Here is a 20,841-nt window from a genome sequence, read left to right as displayed (position 1 = left end):
CCCTGTGTCCTGAATTCATGGACCTAGGGGTCCTCCACTCCTGGCTTCCTTAGATTTAATTACAGGTGAGCAACAGTGTTGGTGTCATCGATTCCTCGACAGACTTTTCTATTGCTCTTGTCTTGCTACCAGGTCAGCGGAAAGGCGAATCTGCATTCTCAGGCTCGGCTTTCGACTCCTTCTGTCTGGGCGGTACTGCGCAGGTATTGGCCCGCCTGGGCGTCACGTGGTCCGCGGCCGGATGATGGCGGGCGCTGCTGAAGATTCGCGAGCGCTCTTCGGGGCGGCAGTCCGTGCGGCGCTGGAGGCCTGGCCCGCCTTGCAGGTGAGCGGAGTCGCGGCTGGATAAAGGTTAGCGACCGGGAGAGAACAGGAGTTGGTTTAGCGAGCCGCCTGAGGCTTGGTTGGGCGGCATAAACAACGGAATTCTGCGCCACTGCAGGCGGGCTCCCAGACTGACGTGATGGGCTTGGGTCTGTATTCGCAGATCGCTGTGGAGAACGGCTTCGGAGGTGTGTACAGCCAAGAGAAGGCTGAGTGGCTCGGGGGTGCAGTGGAGGAGTATTTCTTCCGCAATGGTGAGTGAATGTAAGGCTCTGGGACTTGTCTCTGTGGGGGCGTAAGGAGGAGGCGGCCGCCGATTCTAGTGAATACGCACTTTTTGAGCAATTGTCGGTTGGTACCTGAGGGCGAGGTGGAATGAACGCAGGCTTTGAAGTCAGAATCCTGAGTTCGAATGCCTCGTTGGCCGTGCCATTGACTCAGGGTATCATGCTGGACAAGTATTATCGCCCCGCCTCGATAATCAGTTTCCTAATTTGTAAAATGGATGTAAAAGTATCCACCAGCGTGATCCTATGTATTAGTCGCATCATGTAATTTAAAATTTTTCAGCCGCCATATTAATAAAGTAAAAAGAAGCAGATGAAATGAACTGCTCACCTCAATAGATCCAAAATATTTCAGCATGTAGTCAGTATAAAATGCTGTTAATGAGATGTTTTACATCCTTTTTTAGTATTAAATTTTCAAAATCTGGTGGGTATTTTGCAGTTTTAGCACGTCTCATTGTTTTTTTTGCCTAGCCACATTTTAAGTGCTCAGTAACCACATTTGACTATTTGGACAGCAGAGATCTACATCTTTGATGCGTCTTGAGGGTCGTATAAGAACAAAGGGTCCTACAGGGAGTCTTTTACGAAATAAGGTTTTTTACAGTATTCTTTATTTAGTTTTTTAGTCTTGGAGGTGACATTAGGCAGAGTCCTTTCTCTCAAGGAAATTTACCATCTAGTGAGAGATCCAGATAAGTAAATAGGCATTTGCAGACAGGGTGATAGGTGTTCTAATAATGAGGAGCTCAGGATGCTTGGGTAATGTGAGCTGGGGGAGAAGGCGTCTTTCGGAGATCTTTAGGGAGTGGTGGTGATTGGGCTGAATCTTAAGGGATGAGAAGGAGTTAACAAGGAGGGGAGGCAGAGAGAGCAACACTCAGAAATAAGTCCTGTGGTATGAGGAGATTATGTGTTATATTTGGAAAGTGGCAGGGAGCTCCGTGTTAGAATAGGGATGTGTGTGTGTGCTTGTGGGTATGTGGAAGGGAGGAATGGTGGAGAATGAAGATGGGAGATGGGGAAGCCCCTGGAAAAAGAGTGAGACATGGAAGGACTTATGTGCCTTTGATTTTTGTCCTTTAGGCCAGCGTTTGCCAGAATGCATGGTTTGGAAGACTAGTTCTATTAGATGTTCTGTGAAGAAAAAGCTTCTCCAGTCAAATTATATAAGGAAAGCTCTTTTCTTCAGCTCTTACTTAAGAGACACAGTAATCATTAACATATTAAAGGCTTGGATAAGGACAAGAACCACCAAAAAGAAACCTGTTTACCTTTGTTTCCCTTTAGTTTTTTTTTTTTTTTTTTTTTTGAATAACGTCCCTTAAAATCCAGGAGGCCAGTTATTTTTTAAAAGCAGAATATGAAACACTGCAGTTAGGTGATTAAAAATTCACGAGCAGGACCTAATAGGATGGGGTTTTCTGGCTAGAAAGTTCAGAAAGTAGTCAGTATGGAGCATGGACTTTAGAGGGAAAGACTAAGGAGAGGGCTGTGTCTGTCTAGAGAATGATGAGGCCTGAATTAGGGCATTAGTCATGGGAAAGAAGGGATGGCTCTAAGGAAATTGTTTGACTGTAGAGGGGGAGGGAAAATGGGGCAGGTTTCTAGTTTCTAGTCACTGGGTGGCTTAGGTGCCTTTCATGGACAAGAACAACACTGGAGAATGAAAATTAGGTTTGGAGGGTAAGATGATGAATCTGGCTTTGGATATGGAGGGTCTGAAGCACCTGTGGAACAGGTGGAGTGTAGCCTGGGTTGGAGACTGATTTGGGGGGTATTAGAATGGTAGGGAAAGCGAGGGGGGTAAATGAGCTCTCCCAGAGGGAAGAGAGAGCAAGGAGCTTTGTGGAAGACTTTCTTGAGTTATTTTCTAATTCAGAAAAAGTAGAGCATGGGCCCATAAGGTAACTGAAGCTGAGAGGGGAAGTCTCAGCTAAAGTCATACAATAGGACATTGAGGTCAAGGCTGTGATGATTTCATCATGGCAAGTACTGAACATCTGTTTCTTCTTACCTATCCCATTGGTCTGTGGCCTCCTGTGTCAGTGGAACCACAGTTGTGAAGTCTTTACATTTCAAAAACTTCAGCCCTTGAGTAATGGAAATGAACATGGATTTCCATTGTTCCAAACAAACAATGCCTGTGCTAGGCATTGTTTGGGTGACTTCTCATAACAGACCTTCAAGGAGGTTACCATTAACCTCACTTTGCAGAAGAGAAAACAGTCTTGGACATGAGTAACTCACATGCTCAAGGTAATGTGGGGAGGAGGCTGGTTAAAATAGGCCAGCTGAAAAGAGGGTGAGTGTGGATGGAATGCTCCAGGAATAGAGGACTTGGTAGAATGCAGGAGGTTGGAAATTAGGTATTTAATGTTTGTTTTTTTTTTTTTTTCCTTTTAAAAAATCATGTTAAAACCTGGAATGTAGAACACTTTAGCAAATAAAAGGCTCATTCAATCTTTACCCACCAATCAGATGTGGATCCACCAAGTAGGTACTTAAGAGTAGTGGGCAAGGGTGATGAAGTTGGCTGGTCTTTGACCAGAGGACTTTATCCTTTCATACTCAGCTGACTTGGAGCTAGATGAGGTGGAGGACTTCCTCGGGGAGCTAATGATGAACGAGTTTGATACAGTTGTGGAGGATGGGAGTCTGCCCCAGGTGAGCATGTCATGGATACAACTACCATCTTCCTGCCTGCAGCCTTTCTTCTCCCTAGCTGTCTGTTTTAGATGAACACTTTTGGCTGTAACCATTCTTTTCTTGAGTCCTGTGCAAGAACTTGCTATGACCCCCGTTGCCTAAAGGAAAATCTAGTCTTCCCAGGCCTTTCAAATCCTGCCTGTATTATTTCTCTCCGTGTCTCATTCTCAGTCAGGTCTGTTTGTCACCTCCATCTCGGGGCACACCATGCAGGTGCATTTCCAAATGTTCTGGTTAACATCACTACTCCTGCTAGGATTGCCTTCCCTTTTTACGTCTTCTTTCAAACCCAGTTCTAGTGCCTTCTGTGGTAGGAGGGCCTCCTTCAACACTTCAGGCCCTTAATGAGCCCTTTCATATGTGGTTGCTTCAGTAGTGAACTCCTTGGGGGAGGAAAGATCCCCATTCTCTTCTGGAAAATTCCAGACCCCTCCCCACTCTTGTTGCAAACACGAGCTGGTTGTATTGTAGGTTCTCTAGAAAATCGAAGCTGGTTGAATGTTTTCTTGGTAGGTGAGCCAGCAGCTGCAGACCATGTTCCACCACTTCCAGAAGGGTGATAGGGCTGCTCTGAAGGAGATGGCCTCTCTCATCACCCAAAGAAAGTGCAAGGTCAGAGCCACTGCACTGCCGACAGCTGGAGAGACCGATGAGGACGATGATGCAAACAGCGTGGAGGAGATGGAGGTGAAAGGGGTGCAACTCTTGGGTGTGGAGATGTAGATATTTTCAGTCTTATGGGAGATCAGCTAATTTCACAGGGAAGTGATGGGGGAGGGTGGTTGTATTATCCATAAAGGGCAGGAAATTTTCCCAAGGTCACATGGCCAGTCCTGGCAAAGCTAGGAGAGCCTGGGTCTCCATTGGCCATAGCTGGGGGTTTATTTAGCTCTCTCTTGTATTTCTCCTCTAGGTTGCAGCTACGAATGATGGGGCAGCTACAGATGGGGTCTGCCCCCAGCCTGAACCCTCTGGTCCAGACTCCCAAACTATTAAGGAAGAGGATATAGTGGAGGATGGCTGGACCATTGTCCGGAGAAAGAAGTGAATGGGGCTGGAAATGGTCTGGGTCCTTGTATGCTAGTTGTTTGGGATTTGTTTGTAGGGTTTTTGTTGGAGGGTTGCAGACCTGTGGACTGGTTATCCCATATCCACCCTCTCCCCATTCCCTTGTCCAGCTCCTTCCAGGGGAAGAAGAGCCCAAGGGTCCTTGGACTTGGGGTGGTCTGAGTGATGAGGCCTGATTTCCTAGCAAAGTGCCTCTTGGGTGCAACCAGTGTGAAGAGGGAGGGATGAGTGGGTGTGGGAATGACTGGAGGAGAAGCTAAATGCTGGTTGATAGTAGGCAGGTGAATGTGCGAAGGGGGAGAGCCAGCAGGAGAACCAATATTCCTGCTGGGTAAGGAGTGAGATGAGCTTGCAAATAGAAGAGAGATTAGTTGAAGATATGAAAATAGCTGTGGTACCTGCCCCCCCCCCACCCCCACACAGAACAGCTCTGTGCTCCTGAACCTCCCAGGGATGTTTCCTTCCTGCAGCCCAGGGTCTGGCCCTAGGTTCCTTCAGGATGTCTAAGACCTTGTCTAGGCAGTGAGCTCAGGGGACCTGGGCTTTGTTTTCTGTCTCCTCCAACCTCTTTCCAAACACCTCATCCCATCGAAGTCACCTCAATAAATAATACCTTATTGTTTAATTTGTGGCTTGACCTGTGAGTAGTTTTGGAAGCATCCTTCTGGGAGCTGAGCTTCAGAGCTCAACAAGGGAGCAGTTTCTGGGCCTACCCCAACAACCTGTTATTTTGGACAAACAAACAGATGGACAAATGGAGCACAGCTGCGCTCTGAAAGTTTCTGTAAGCTTGAAATAAACTGTATTTTTCTTTAAAAAACAAAACAGAGTATTCTTTGTCCTCCCCCGTGTTCCCCTGTCCTGCCCAGTGGCCCTGCCATGGGTCTAGACGATAAAATACTGGGTAGCCCTGGAGGCCAGGTAGAAGCTGTAAGCCATGGGAGAGGCAGGAGGGGTCTGGTCACCACCCCACATAGCATCATACATATGAAGACACTAGTTGAAGGGGCAGGGGTGGGCCAGGGCCATGGGGTCTGTGGCAGAGCTGGCACTTGAATCCAGATCTCCTGCCTCTGGTGCTTTGGAGGGAATTGGGTGGAGGCAGGATCTGTAGGGTATTGAGGGGTTGGGGGAAAATGGCCTAATTCAGGCAGGTCTAGCAACAGCCCCCACCCTCCCTGGGGGGACAGGGTTTAAAAAAAATTAACCACACTGTACGAATATTTTTTTAAAAGCCCAGGTTTTGTGAAAAGATGAATTAAAAAAACCCGAGACCCAGCATTCAGGATTGAAAGTGCCCATGATGGGAGTTCAAGTATTGACTGAGCTGGGAGGGTGGGGGCTGGGGCCCTTAATTGGACATGGGCAGCTAGAGTGTAGGGCAGGGGGTCCCAGTTACCCACAAACCCTCTAGGTCTTATCTCGGGTCTGGGGGGCTTCAGAGGGTTCAGCAGTGGCTCCTGAAGCTGCCACTGGCACCTCTTCCATCTCCCTGTCCTCAGACAGTGTGGGCCCTGGGCAGAACGTGTCCCCACGGCCTGCCCGGCCAAGCACAGCCATCCAGCGCCGCTGTAGCTCCTCTGTCTCAGGACTGAAGTACCAGCTCAGGTGGCTCTGGGTGATCTTGAAGACATGCCGTCTGTCAGGCCGCTCCCCAGCCTCAGGAGGCCCCACCTCAAAGCCAATGAGGGGCAGGCTGCGCTGCGCTTTCACATCCTGGGGGACAGGGACAGAGCTAGGGTCACCTTGGGGTTGGGCTTCTCACTGGTTTTGCATCTTCTAAACCCCTCTTTTTCTTTCCCTGCTCAAGAACCTTAAATGGTTTAACTGAGCAATAGGAAAATGAACTGGGGCTAGAACTGCAGGCTGATTCAAATACCTCTTTCCTTCCACACCCCAAGCCAGCTAGGCTAGTTTAGAGCATATAATGTTTTCAGGCCTTTGCCCTCTTCTCCATCTTGCCCACTCCAAATTGGATTAAGCAGTATCTCGTCTCCACTTCAGCTTCCTTCCCCCATAACTCACCCAACTTATCCTTACATACGTTGATCCATAATCACTCCTTGTCTCGAGCCTGTCTTTGTCTCATAAGGGTGGGGGCTTCTGATTTCCCCTTAGGTTCACACTATCCTCCAAGGCCAAGGAGAGGTGAAGGACTGAGAGGAAAGGAGAGTAGCCTGGCTTTGCCAGGTGGCTGAAAGGACCAGGAGTAGGATACATACCTGAGGGGCTCCGTAGATGTACAGCACCAAGGGTTCGTTCTCAGGGACCACAAACCATGCCTTGTGCCAGCCTTTTCCACCCTTCTCCATGTAGTGTAGGAAGCTGCAGATGACACTGTTCTCCGCAGCCACTGAGGCCTGTTTCTGTGACCAGAGACATGAGGGGCACCGATATTGATAGGAGGCCTACCTTGGCTCCAGCACCCCCTCAGCATAGGAATTGCTATTCACATGTCTCAGGAGAATATTGAAGCTCAGGTGGCAGGAGTGATTTGCCCACTGTCAACCCAGTGAGGGAGAAGGCAATGGCACCCCACTCCAGTACTCTTGCCTGGAAAATCCCATGGAAGGAGGAGCCTGGTAGGCTGCAGTCCACAGGGTTGCTAAGAGTGGGACATGACTGAATGACTTCACTTTCACTTTTGCTTTCATGGAGAGGGAAATGGCAACCCACTCTAGTGTTCTTGCCTGGAGAATCCCTGGGACGGGGGAGCCTGGTGGGCTGCTGTCTATGGGGTCGCACAGAGTCAGACAGGACTGAAGCGACTTAGCAGCAGCAGCAGCAACCCAGTGAGAGTTGAAATTCAAAGCCAGGCTTATCTGCTGGATTTGGGCCATGGCTACTGCCTCTAAGGCTTGGTGGGAGGGGTGTGTAACTCTCAGTGGGAGCCCCTAAATGTCAGTCAGGCATTCTTCCATCAGTCCATTTATTCCTCAAGTCATTTATGCATTTACACTTCATCTTTTTTTCAGTCTTCCATCACATGCATTCCCTATACTCAGAAGCAACTTAGCATTGTGGTTAAGGGGTTGGGTGGGTGGGTGGGTAAGGTAGTCAGGCTCAGAATCCCAGCCCTAGATGGAAATATTGACTTGGAAGGAGAGCATATAGGGCTGTTCTGAGGATTAAATTAGTTACTATATGTAAAGTGCTTAGAAGAGTGCCTGGCATGGAGTTAGCTTTCTTTAAGTGTTAAATAAATACCTCAATTTAGTTACAAAGCTTAAGTTTATGTATGTGCATGTATCTAGAAAGATAGGAAGCATAAGCATTAATGGTGGTAATCTCTGGGTCGAAGGAATTTGTAGTAGTAGTTTAGTCACTAAGTGATGTCCAACTCTTTTGCGACCCCATGGACTGTAGCCCACCATGCTCCTCTGTCCATGGGATTTCCCAGGTGAAAATACTGGAGTGGTTTGCCATTTCCTTCTCCAGGGGATCTTTCCAACTCAGGGATTGAACCTGTGTCTCCTGCATTGGCAGGTGGATTCTTTACCACTGAGTTACCAGGGAAGCCCTGGGTTAAAGGAATATGGTATTTTTATTATTTTTGGTTATGATGTCTAACTTTCTTCAATGCACATATCCATTGTAATAAGAAAAGGTATTTTGTTAGTTAAAAGAAAATCCCAGCTCTGCCACTCACTGTGTAACTTGGGCAAATATACCTCCCTGGGCCTCAGTTTCCTCCTTTGTAAAACAAGAATAGGAAAAGCATTGATAGATAAGTTACTGTGAAGATTAAACATCTAAAGCACTTAAATAAAAATTACTCTTTGATTCACTTTTGTACTCATTTTATTCACTCGAAGCCTGGGGTCACTTGTTCAGCACATGCACATGGTATTACAATTTCAGAGATGCCCAGGCCTTAGTCACCACTGCGTGAGTGGCTGGGGCCCCTGTGGTCAGTTGAGGGGCCTGGGTCTTACCTCCAGGATGGACCTCCGGCGCTGGGGTGTATGCTGGCTGCAGGCTGGGCTGCTCCCGGGTACCCCATGCAAGGCCACGTAGCAGTCAGTGCACACACGGTTGGAACGGTTGTTGTCATAGACAAGGCGAGCCCGGAACTCGGAGCACTTCCCACAAACCACCTGGGGTGGCAAGTGGGTAAGAACAGCCTGATTCCAGTGGGTCTTCCCCTTCAGTGTACCAACTCCCACAGTGAACTTCACAGCCTCCCCCCACTTAGAGGGTGCCCTCTTAGAAGTGGGCCTTTGGGTTGCCAGCCTGTCTGTTCCATAGCTCTGCCCCTGCCTCTCAACACTTACATGTCCACAGGCCTTGCAGTGGTGCCTGCGTTTTGTGATGGAATTGAAGGGCTCCTGGCAGCGCATGCACATGGTGACTTCCTTTTCTCGGATGGGCGTAGGTGCCCGCTTTCCAAGATCCACATTCTGGAGAGAGGGCCAGGTCTCCAGTCAGAGGGTCAAACTCAGACTCCCCAGCCCAGTCCATCCAGCCCTCGCCCAGGCTTGGATCATCACTGGTAGGCAACCGACAGATTCCGAAGACCTGCCTTTGAGTCCTGGCTCTGCTCTACTTCACTGTGCTATTGAAGACCTGTCACTTGTACCAATACTTTTCGGGCATTAGTTTCCCCAATAATTTCTCTATGACCCTACCAACAGAAGCCTGTGCTTCTGCAGTCATCTACTGCCTCTCTGGGAAGAGGAGAGGAGTATCTCAAGGTAAGGTGGGCACCTGGAGGTCTGGAGGGGATCCTGGTGCAGAAGGAGGGGATGTGGACTCTTACCGGAGAGTTGGGGGGTGTGTCTTCATCTTCCCTGTTTGTGGAGTTTAACAGCTTGAAGGTCTCCAGCGTCTGTTCATGCTTCAGGAGGGTAGAGTTGATGGCCTGGGAGAGGTATAAGAAATAAGAGGTCAAAACCCAACTATCTATTTCCACCCTTACCTCACTGTCCTATAAACTAGCTTGGAGTCAGAAAAGTTGGATTCTAGACCCAGCTCTATACCTTGCTAGATGTATGACCTTGGGTAAGTCCCTTCCCAAAATCCAGGTCTCAGTTCTTATATTTGTGAAATGGGGGAAGGGGATTGATCAGTGGCTGAAAAGCCACAGAAGGCCTTCCTGACAAATGTCTGGGGTTGAATGTTTTACAGGGCTTAACTCACTGAGGTTACACCTTCAGAGGAGCCAGCTTTCTAAAGAACTGGGTAGTTTCTCCTTAACCTCTGGACCTCAGTTTGCTTATCTGTAAAATGGGGATGGTAAAATTTATTGGAAGGCAGATGTCCAGGCCCATTATGGTCAGATGTAAATATTAGGGTTGAGCCCCCCACCCCCAGAAGACCTGTTAATACTCTTCCAGCCCCCTACCACAAAGCCTTCTTAGATGTTACCTGGACCCAGTCTTTCTTCTCTTCCTCAGTCCTTGGGTAGGGAAGGTGGTGGGGGCAGGGGGAAAGAAAGATGTTGGGTTAGGCAGGCCAACCAAAAGCAATTGGAGTGGTAAAGAGCAGATGTTTTGGAGTTGGAAAGATCTGAGTTTGACCTTCTTGCTCCTTCACTTACCACTTATGTGACCTTTAGGCAAGTCATATAACCTGAGTTTACTTATTGAACAGTTATTAATACTTTCCAGACCCTGTGTTAGGAGCCTGGGCCTCAGAGCAGACCCTACATCAAGGAAGGAGCTCATGGGGGCAGACATGGACAATACAGGGGAATCAGTGCTGTGACAGAGGGAAAATGGGGCTGAGGAGCCCAGGAAACCTGTCCCATCCTGGAGTTTGGGTGGGGGCTGCTAAAGATGTTTTCCTCAAGGAGGTGCTAGCCCTCAAATAGAGGGGATTAGGTTGAAGTGTGTGAATTAGCATACAGAATGTACAGGAAACCATGAATAGTTCCCTGTTTGTGCTAGAATGTCAAGTTTGAGAAAGGAGGGCAGTTTATTTTTCTTCACTTGTAAGAATGGATGATAATTATCGGCCTGGGTTGTTCTGAGCAGTAACTGGAAAGTGAAAGTTGTTCAGTCATGTCTGACTCTTTGTGACCCCATGGACTATACAGTCCATGGAATTCTCCAGGGCAGAATACTGGAGAATTTCCCTTCTCCAGGGGATCTTCCTGACTCAGGAATCGAACTGGGGTCTCCTGCATTGCAGGCAGATTCTTTACCAACTGAGCTATTAAAGCAGTAACTGAGGTGATGTGTAAAGTGCCCAGCACAATCCTTGATACACTAGGTGCTCAATCAGTGTGTTGCTCCTTCCCTTTGCCTTCCTTCCTCAACTCTCCTGTCTGCCCTGGTGCAGGCCCATCAACAGCTCACTAGGAGTAGGAGCCAGCCTCTTGGCTGACTCCCACCTGGCCTCCTCTAATCTCCTTCCACAGTTACACTCCAGTGAAAGCCACTCAATCATGTCCGACTCTTTGTGACCCCATGGACTATACAGTCCATGGAGTTCTCCAGGCCAGAATACTAGAATGGGTAGCCTTTTCCTTCTCCAGGGGATCTTCCCAACCCAGGGATCGAACCCAGGTCTCCCGCATTGCAGGCGGATTCTTTACCTGCTGAGCCACAAAGGAAGCCTTTGTTGATGACTCCAGACATCAAAAGTATTTTTCTAATATGAAAATACGACTGTATCCTTAGGATCATTTCATGAAAAATCAAGGATGTGAGTCAATATTTAGCTACAAGAATATCCACTGCAATGCTGTTTTATTGCCATGAAAAATTAGAAGCAGTCTATGTGTCCAACAACAGGGGCTCAGATTTTAAAAAAAGAAATGATAGTATATATCACTACTTCCACACAACATAAGTGATAAAGCTGTTTATAATATGTTAACTCAAAGCAACATATATAAAATAAACATAGCATTCCCTTTTTGTTTAAAAACACATGTGCCATGAGTGTTTACATTTGTCAGAACTCATCGGTGGTACACTTAAGACCTGTGCATTTCACTCTGAAAATTTGCCTCAAGAAAAAGGAGGAGACCTTAAACAAATATTGAATGCTAGTTTACGATATGCATGCCAAAGTCTTTAGGGGTGAGGTGTATGATATCTGCAATTTACTTGGTGAAATGCATTAAAAAAATCGGATTGTAGGTGGATGAAATGATAGATTTATGATCAAGTAAATATAGCACAATATTAACACTTGAATCTACATGGTGAGCTTGGGTGTTCACTGTATTTAAACTTTCCTGTATTTTGGAAAATACTCATAATAAAATATGGAAAGGAAACATTGTGTGTTTCTGTGTGTGTATACATATGCAAATAGAGGAGAAGTCAGAAAGAGTTTATGCCAACACATCAGCACTGACTGTCTCTGGGTGGTATGGTTCTAGGGGATTTTACTTTATTCTGATTGTACTCTTTTTTACAAATTCTTTTTTATTTATCTATATTTTCTAACTTCTTTGCACTAAACAATATTGCGTTTGATGTTTAAGAGCCACAATAGTGTTTTTGGCAGTTCATACTTAAGTATATAGGGGTGAAGAGTCATGTCTGTAATTTACTTTAAAATGGTTCAGCAAAATATTTATATGGCAAAAATATATACTGATTCCTAAGTCAGTGGTTCTAAACCCTGGTGCCAAGTTGAATCATACGAGCAACATCACCTTCTTTGTTCCTGCTGGCAGAGCAAAGTGAAAGTGAAAGTCGCTCAGTGGTATCTAACTCTTTACAACCCCATGGACTGTAGTCCATGAATTCTCCAGGCCCTGGTGCACATAATATTAAAATCATTTGGGGAGCTTTTGAAACTCCCCATCTTCAGGCTATACCCCAGACAAATTAAACTAAAGTCTCCAGGGGTGGGTCCCAGACATCAGTATTTTTTAAAGCTCCTCAGTTGATTCCTATGTCACCAAAGTTGAGAATCAGTTAAGTGGTGGGCATATGAGTGTTTGTATTTCTACTTTTGTGGTTATTTGAAAATTTTCATTAAAAACAACTTTTTAAAGGGCAAAAAAGCAACTGCAAAGCAAACTCTCCATGCCTTCTCTCTGCTACTAGGAGAAAACCCTACACTGCTTGGTGCACCCTTCTGGGCCCAGTATCCCTCTTCAGCCCTCTCCTTTCCATCCTAGCCAATGACCTGTCCCAGTCACTTAGGCTCTGTTGAGCCCTGACAGGGCCCCACATCTGCCCTCCCCTGGCTGTGCCTGTTGTCACTTTTGTTCTCACTTTTCTGGCTTCAGGCCTCTGAGATGCTTAGTCTCTCAGAGCATCAAACCCAACTCCCTTCTCTCATCTTCCAGGACACCCTCTAGCCCACATTCATCTCTCTCTCCTGCCTCCATGCAGTCCCAGCAATGAGAGTTCTGACTCTGATTTCTTAATTCTTTGCCGCCTCTCAGAAGTAGATCATTTACCCACATGCATTCACTCTCCAGCCCTGACCATGGCCTCGATACCCTATCACCAATTCCAGCTCTGCTTCTTTCTAGCTGTGGGATCTTGGGAAAGGTGTATAACTCTTCTGTGCCTCAGTTTCCTCATCTGTAAAATGGGGTTGATAGCAACAGAGGCTACTTCAAGGGTTTTGAGAGTTCAACTATTAAATTTAAACTTAAGTTAAAGTTAACTTAAAACTGTGCCTCTGGCACAAGAGCAAGTCTTCATTAAATGTGAACTATTATTATCATCATTCACGTAGAGAATGGATATGAAGGCCCCTTTGTTAAATGGCTGGAAATTATTCTAAAATTTGTTCTTTAAAGATTTTTTATTATGCAAGATTTCAAGCATACAGAAAAGTAGATAGGATAACACAAATACATTAAATATATATTCACTAAATAGATGCAAATTTAAAAAATATTTTGCTATATCTTATACATATGTGTGTGTGTATATATATATATATATATAGGCTGATATAAATCATTTAAAAATAAGTTACAGATATCATGATACTAAATCATCATACATCACCAAAAAAAAAAAGGCCATTCCCCTATATCCTCGTATACCATTATCACACCTGAGAAAGTTGGCAATAATGCCCTGGTAGCTAATGCCCAGTTCATGTTTAGGATTTTCCCTACTGTCTTGAAAATGTCTCTTAGGGCTGTTTTTCTCAAACAAGACTCCTATCATGGACCAGGCATTGCATTTGGTTGTTATTTCTCTTAAATCTCTCAATCCACAATAAACTATTTGTGCTCCTGTTACTCATGTTTGGATTACTATCTCATTCTTCCCTCTCCTCTAACAAAACCCATCAGAAGAGCAAGCATCTTTGGGGAAAGGGACCCATCCTTTCTCTGGAATACTCTCTCCTCTAGGGAGGTAGCCAGTGCCCTGACACTAGGTCTAGAATGCCTCAGCATATCTGAAGGCAACAGGAGGCTGGAGAGAAGATATAGGCAAGGGCAAGTACCTGGCCTGGAGCTCCAGGGAGCGCTGCTTTCCTGACACCAGGAAGGTCCGAGGCAGATTGAGGTTGGAACTTTCCTTCAGCTGGATGGAGAGAGAAAAGGGCTTGGTGAACTACTGAGCTCACCTACTGAGCTCCACAGGGCCCTCGCCCTCTGCACACATGCACACACTTGGGGTCAGAGTCAGAACATCTTTGTTCCTCCCAGCACCAAGGTCCCACGCCAGGTTCCCCTTCCCACCTCCTGGTGCTCACCTCCATGCCATCTACATCAATGCGTGCCCGCACGCTAAACTTCTGGCCAAGGAGCCGCAGCCTGGGCACACAGTAAAGGAGGCGGTCGTTGAACTAGGAAGGAAAAGGTTTTGGATGTATGTGTGGAGGCCCCACAAGGCCTATGGCTCAGCTCCTTTCCCTTATAGGACTCCTGAAGCTTTACTGCTGGGGACTCAAAGCAATAGATGGAGTAAACAGACCAGATTGGGCACAAAGGTTGCAAGGAAAGAGCCTAGGCATGGGAGTCACTTCCTAGTTGGTTGGCCTTGGGCAAGTCAGTTCTCTCTAAGTCTTAGTTACATAATCTGTAAAGTTGAGAAAAAAAATGCCCAGTATAGGTGGTAAAAATACAATGCATTAGTAGAGGAAGGAATGGAGAGCAGGAAGTACAGCCTTGAGTGAGCACCGGGTCAATGTGGCATGGCGGGGTAGGGGTGGTGTGGCCCACTTGCACCCCTACCCCTGGCACTTACTAGTATGAGGTATCGGTCTTGAGTGGTCCCATTCTTTGCTGACAGCTTAAGGATGTGGCCTTCTTTTATGAGCTCTTTGGTGGGGCTGACAATGTCTTCCTCACCTCCTAGCAACTCGTATACCTTCAGCAGCTTGTGCATTCGCTCCTGGTAGTGAGTAAAGGGCAAGGTTTGAGGTTCCGGCCTCCCCTCAGATGTCCACAAGTTGCAAGCCTCCCACTCCCCAGGATGGAGATAGGTGGCTGGCCAAGGAAAGGCAGGGGCTAGAAGGGCCACTCACCATTTTGCGGATGGCAGCATTAGAGTGCTCTGCTGCTGTGGCTATCAGCTCCAGAGACTCTGCAGACAGAGTGGGAGGTCAGATAGGGGCTAGCAGAAAAAAGGCTTTGAGAGCTTTTCTGCTCCCTGAATACCTCCTCCTGGCCTGACCACACCCTCCCCATTCCAGAAAGTGCCAGCCTCAAAGATGTCCATAGCAACATCACTTAAAATCAGAAAATGACTCGATTAATGCCACAGTAGTAGCAGAACCACAGGACATGAAATAGTTGGCAGCCAGTAAAATGCAAGCTTAAGATTATTATTACCACTAACAAAATAACTGTAATAGTTACACCTGTAACTGGAAGGACATATACCCATGTTTAACAAATTATCTCAGGAGCTTCCCTGGTGGCTCAGTGGTAAAGAATCTGCCTGCCAATGCAGGGTTTTATGGGTTTGATCCCTATTCCTAGAAGATCCCATGTCACAGGACAACTAAGCCCATGTGCCATAGCTATTGAGCTTGTGCTCTAGAGTGGTTAGCTGCAACTACTAAAGCCCACGCACCTAGAGCCCATGCTCTGCAACAAGAAAAACCACTGTAACTAGAAGCCTGAGCACTGCAGCTAGAGAGTAGCTCCTGTTCACCACTAGAGAAAGCCCACCTGCAGCAAGGAAGACCCAGTGCAGCAAAAAATAAATAAATAATTTTTTTTAAAAAAGTTGTCTCTGCAGCAAAAGAGACACAGATGTATAGAACAGTCTTTTGGACTCTGTGGGAGAAGGCGAGGGTGGGATGATTTGAGAGAATAACATTGAAACATGTATATTATCATATGTGAAACAGATCGCCAGTCCAGGTTCGATGCATGAGACAGGCTGCTCAGGGCTGGTGCACTGGGATGACCCAGAGGGATGGGATGGGGAGGGAGGTGGGAGGGGGGCTCAGGATAGGGAACACACGTACACCCATGGCTGATTCATGTCAATGTGTGGCACAAACCACTACAATATTGTAAAGTAATTAGCCTCCAATTAAATAAATTGAAAAAAAAGTTGTCTCTGGATGATGGGACTATGGGTGATTTCACTGTCTTCTTTTTCCAAATTTTTGACAAAGAATACATATTAACTTTTATACTCAGAAAACAAGTCATATAAAGAAACAGAGACAGTTCTATTCTTTGTCTCAATAATTCTGATGATAGGAATCTATACTTAGAAAATACGTGTTCTGTGTACAAATATACTTTGTTGCAGTGGTGTTTACAGTAATGTCAAACCAGAAATAATACAACTGTAGGGGTTCAGTTAAACAGAGTAATGTGCATTCATATAACACAATACTAAACAACCTTTGCAAATGATGCTTTTGTAGGATTTTTCGTGATCTGTGAAATGCTCAGGATATTTTAGGAAAAGTAAAGGATACAAACTTGTGTATACCACATGATTTCAATGCCACAAATATACGTGTATAAAAAATACCAGTAAGAAATTATGTCAAAATGTTCCTCACTCTTATTCTCTGGAGTTTTGTATCATAGATGATTTTCTTCCTTGCCTCTTTCAGCTTTCCTGTATTTCCATACTTCCTATTGTGACTAGGTATCAGAAAAAAATACGAAATAAACCCCTATGCATCTCCACACACTAATGAATCTTGTCCATGCTTGAGGCCCAGCTGCACTGTACCCCACTCTTGTTTGCATGGTGCTGGATTTTCCCATTCAGAAAATATGCACAGGTGCTTCTGAAGAGAGTCCACATGGTTGACCAAGCAAGTGTTATTTTCCCAGGAGGCTGTCTCTCAATGACCAAGTCTTGGTGCTCAAGATCTGTGATCCCTAACCCAGTTCAGGCCTTTCAGGTGCCAGTCTCCATGCTCCCAGCCCTTTTCCACCCTAGCTGTCAGAGGGCGCGTTTTTACACACAGCTTGCTGTCACTCCTCTGTTCAAATCTGTCAGTGGTTCTCCTATGCCTGCAGAGTAAAGACCCAGTCCTTTAGCCTGGCATTCTAAGCCCTTGGTCAACAGAGGCGTCTGTTGACCTCTCCAGCCTTCTCCACTTGCACCTCCCTAAACATGTCCTGTCTTGCTTCATCTGGCCAACTCAGTCTTCTGGATTCAGCTCACCTCCTCCAAAAAGCCTTCCCTCAGTACCCAGGCTGGGTTAGGACACTGTCTGGGTTCCCACCTTCCCCTTTGCTCCCTTCTGTCCTGCCAGTCACACTATGTATTCACCGTGTATTTACCTATCTGTATCCCTCAGCAGACGAGGAGCTCCCTAGGATGGGGAAAAGGTTCTACCACCTTTTCCTGGGCTTCTGAATAGATGCTTTGCCTAGCATTCTTCAACCCTCATAACAACCTTATGTGCCTTGTTTGTCCAATGAGGAAACTGAGAATCAGAGAGAAGAGGTGCAACCCTAGGCTGTGTGCCCCAGGAGGCAGCAGAGCTGACATTAGAGCTGCCCTTTCTTCCACACATTCTGCATGGAGTATGCTGGGTCATGGAGGTGGGCAGTGCCCAGGAAAGGGGGCAGGAAGAAGACTCTGGCAAGCTATGGTCATATAAGCTCAGGCCTGTAGAGGCCACTGGGCTCAGACTACTTTGCTATCAGGAACTCTGTCTGGAGGTATCCTGTGTGAGGGTATAGATGGGCTTTTCCAGGGGTCCAGTGGGTACAGGCTCTGCCTGGTGATTCAGTGTGGGGATTTCAGTCCAGGATTTCTTTTGGGGGTTCAGGCTAGGGAGTGTGGTTTGGGGAGCTTTGTCTAGGAGCTTGGTAGTTTGATCTGGAAGCTCTGATGGGGCCTGGTCTGGGCTGGGCAGTCTAGGATCTTGGTTAGAGTTCAGTCTTGGGCTCGGGGGGTGCTGCTCAGGCCAGGAGTTCCAGCTGGCCTGGTTTGGGGAACTCAGTCTAGGGTCCAGGCTCCAGAGTTCAGTCTGGAATATATAAAGTCTGGAAATATAAAGTAGGAGAGGTACTGTGGAATCAGAGATACAATTCAGTGGGGCTCAGATCTGGAGGTACTTTCTGGGGCTCTACCTGGGGATTTTAGTTTGAGGGGTAAAAAAAAAAATAGGGAGGTCAACTTAAGATCTTGGACTGGGGAGCCTAGTGAGCACATCTCAGGCTGGCTGTCCTTCAGAGATTCTCATTCTGAGCACCTCAGAAAACCGGACTGGGAAGTTTTCTGAGAGGTTCATCTTTGGGCTCAGTGTGGGGAGTTCAGCTGGCCAAACTCAAGCTCTGAAGTTTATTCTAGGGACTCATATAGGGCTGAGATTGGTATAAAACAGGAAACTAAGTTAGGTGAACTCAATCTGAGGGCTGATTTTAGGAACTCTGTACCTGCTATTGCTTCTGCCTGGGACATGCTCCTCCCTACTCAGCACATGGCTCTCCTCTTCTTCTTATTCAGATTTGATTCAAATATCCTCTCTTCTGAGAGGCCACCCAGTCTAAAGTTGGCCCCCCCAGTCACTGTCACATCACCCTCTCATTCTCTGAATCACACATAGCACCTATCTAATATTCTCCTGTGTATTTATGACTTTTGTCTACTGTCTATCTCCCCGACTAGAATACACATTCCCTGAGTGAGATCAAGGACCTTGTCTGTCTTGTTCACCTTCCATATCCCCTGTGCCTAGGACAATGCACAGAGCACCAAGGTACTCAGTAAATAGATGAAGGAATGATCTATTATGTTAATGAAGGAATAAATGGAAATAACAGTCTGGGGAGAGAAAGCTGGGAAGACTCTGGGGAGCACTCTTGGGGTGTAACCCTGAGGAGTGGGTCTCATATTGAAAGAATCAGAATGAAATCCTTGCTAGTGGTTCAATGTGTGAGTACTTGTCTAGGGAGGTGGTATTTTAGCCTAGAGATCCAAATCTGGGAGGCAGAAAATACAGAGTCCAGTCTGGGGTACTCAGTACTAGGGAGGTGATTTTATGGGGTTCTGATAAAAGACTTGGAGGTTCTTTTGGGAGGGTTATTCTGGGTAGTGACTGGTGGGTATGGAATGAAGCTCTAACTGTGGAGAATGGAAAGTCAGGGGCTTGATGAGACATGTCTCTTTCTGAGGAGCTCAGCAGTGGAGATTCAGTAAAGAAAACTTGGCGTGAGGGGGTCAGTCTGGGCTCTTAGCCTGTTGGCTCAGTCCCTGAGGGTTTAAGCTCAGCTTCATTTTGGATTGGGGACAACTTCATTTGAGAACCAGTCAAGGGGTCAGCCTTGGGGTCTTAACCTAGGGAAGAGATCCCTTTAGGGGATTTTTCTGAGTACACCCATCAAACTCTGGAGTTCCAGTTGGAAACTTCAGGCTGGGGGACTCATGAATGTCCTGTCTAGGTGCTCAGGCAGAGACCTCAACCTGGAGGTTCATCCTGGGGTCTCATTCCAGACACTCAAGGTGGGCTTTTCAGTTTGGAGGTCCTACTCTGAGATCTCAATTACATGGCAATGGAAGGCTGACCCTGTTAGTTGTCTTTGGTGGGGGTGGGGTGGGGAGGAGGGCCCAGTTGTATGCACTCACTTTGGGCGTCCTTGCTGTCCGGGGAGCCATGGGGCAGCTTTAACAGATAGTCCTTGAGAAGCAGCTCATAACGGGGGATGCGCTGCACAGGCTCCAGCATGTGGTGCTGCAATGTCAGGTTGCCACAGGCTTCCTCCTTCTGTGACAGGCAGAAGCAGGAGGGTTCAGGTCTGGCCAAAAACCCCTGACCAGGTCCCCACAGACTTGTCCATCTCAGCTGGTCCCATTCAGCTTCACTGCTTACCTGCACCTCATGGATGATCACTTTAAACTGGGTGGAGCGCTCTGTCCAGGTGTTGACCAGCTCCACAGCTCGGTCAAAGTTCTTCACATACTCGCCATACATTTTGAGGAAGGGTGCCAGCTTCTGCAGGATGTCTCCGATGCGTGGGTAGCGGTCCCTGGGGTGGAAACAGGGGCTGACCTGGTCCTGCTGATCCTTGTCCCACACAGTGCCCCCACTCTACAGGCTATTTTTATCCCAGTCCTGGAAATCTACTTCTCAGCCAGTCTGTTCCTTTGGAAATGCTGCTTATATTATAGAATAAGTAGACTGAAAGGCTCAGCGTGACCTAAGACCACAGCCTGGGCCCACCCACCCCAACTCTGCCCTGCCCTGAGCACAAGGGAAGACACGTCCTGGGCTACCTGAAAGGGCCACTTCATACACTGCCTATTGATTCTGTGCCCAGCCTTGTACTGGGTTATTCTGGTGACACAAATAAGCCACACTTTGCTGATCCCTGAGAGGGTCATGGTCTGGTAGGGGAGTCAAAGTAACCAGACCTGGTTGCACTCCTCAAAAGTCACAGTCTATTGGAGGGCACATAGAACCAGACCTTCATTGGTCACAGTCTGCTGGGGGAGACAACAAGAAGTGGCCTTGGTTCAGCCTTCAGTGGTCATAGTAGTTGGGGAGATGTAGGAAGTGACTTCATGTAGCATGAAGATGCCCTTTATCCTGTGGGTGTGGGGAGCATGGAGATGATTTAATCAGGAAGTAAAATGGTCTGGTCTGATTGTTGTTCAGAAAGACCATTATGGAAGGTGGTATAGACACTAAAGGATGAATTGGAAGAGGTGAGCCTGGAAGCCAGGAGACTGCCTATGAACCTTGCCTTTCTACCTCAGGACTCAGCTCAGATCTCACCTCTTCACTGAATCCTTTGTTAACCCCTAGGCTAGTTTTGGTCCCTTTGATTCCCACAGCCTCCCATTCTCAGCTCTATCATAGTACTGATGTGAAAGTGAAACACGGCTGCTCAGTCGTGTTTGTGACCCCATGAATTATAGCCCACCAGTCCTCTGTCCATGGAATTGTTCAGGCAAGAATACTGGAATGGGTAGCCATTCCCTTCTCCAGGGGATCTTCCTGACACAGGGATCGAACCCAGGTATCCTGAATTGCAGGCAGATTCTTTACTGTCTGAGCCACCAGGGAATAACAACAACAACAATCATAGCACTGATTAAAAAATGGCTCACATTCACTTCAGTTCAATTCAGTCACTCAGTCG

At 46.9% G+C, this 20,841-nt stretch overlaps 2 protein-coding genes across 3 annotated transcripts in view; one reads left to right on the top strand and one right to left on the bottom strand.

Annotated features, from left to right (window-relative positions):
* Positions 1-165: 165 nt before the first annotated feature.
* TSR2 (TSR2 ribosome maturation factor) lies at positions 166-5,213 on the top strand. 2 transcript variants are annotated; one of them, XM_006068996.4, is made up of 5 exons: positions 166-325; positions 488-578; positions 3,187-3,278; positions 3,834-4,007; positions 4,234-5,213. In XM_006068996.4, the coding sequence occupies exons 1-5, from the start codon at positions 242-244 to the stop codon at positions 4,366-4,368; spliced, it is 576 nt and encodes a 191-aa protein (XP_006069058.1). In that variant the 5' UTR covers positions 166-241; the 3' UTR covers positions 4,369-5,213. The 2 variants fall into 2 exon arrangements, with proteins under 2 accessions (XP_006069058.1, XP_025133110.1); XM_025277325.3 differs by having other exon boundaries at positions 303-351.
* FGD1 (FYVE, RhoGEF and PH domain containing 1) overlaps positions 5,168-20,841 on the bottom strand; it is a 37,470-nt gene continuing 21,796 nt past the window's right edge. Inside the window, exons 7-18 of the mRNA XM_006068995.4 lie at positions 19,569-19,725; positions 19,325-19,463; positions 14,793-14,851; positions 14,513-14,659; positions 14,019-14,111; positions 13,767-13,846; positions 9,756-9,786; positions 9,148-9,249; positions 8,663-8,788; positions 8,324-8,485; positions 6,611-6,754; positions 5,168-6,104 (exon numbers count right to left, since the gene is read on the bottom strand). Coding sequence (XP_006069057.1) covers positions 5,799-6,104; positions 6,611-6,754; positions 8,324-8,485; positions 8,663-8,788; positions 9,148-9,249; positions 9,756-9,786; positions 13,767-13,846; positions 14,019-14,111; positions 14,513-14,659; positions 14,793-14,851; positions 19,325-19,463; positions 19,569-19,725 — 1,546 coding nt within the window. The 3' untranslated portion in view covers positions 5,168-5,798. The remainder of the gene's footprint in view (positions 6,105-6,610; positions 6,755-8,323; positions 8,486-8,662; positions 8,789-9,147; positions 9,250-9,755; positions 9,787-13,766; positions 13,847-14,018; positions 14,112-14,512; positions 14,660-14,792; positions 14,852-19,324; positions 19,464-19,568; positions 19,726-20,841) is intronic.

Source organism: Bubalus bubalis, chromosome X (genome assembly GCF_019923935.1).
Source record: "Bubalus bubalis isolate 160015118507 breed Murrah chromosome X, NDDB_SH_1, whole genome shotgun sequence".
NCBI lineage: Eukaryota > Metazoa > Chordata > Mammalia > Artiodactyla > Bovidae > Bubalus > Bubalus bubalis.
This window is presented reverse-complemented; position numbering and strand designations above follow the sequence as displayed.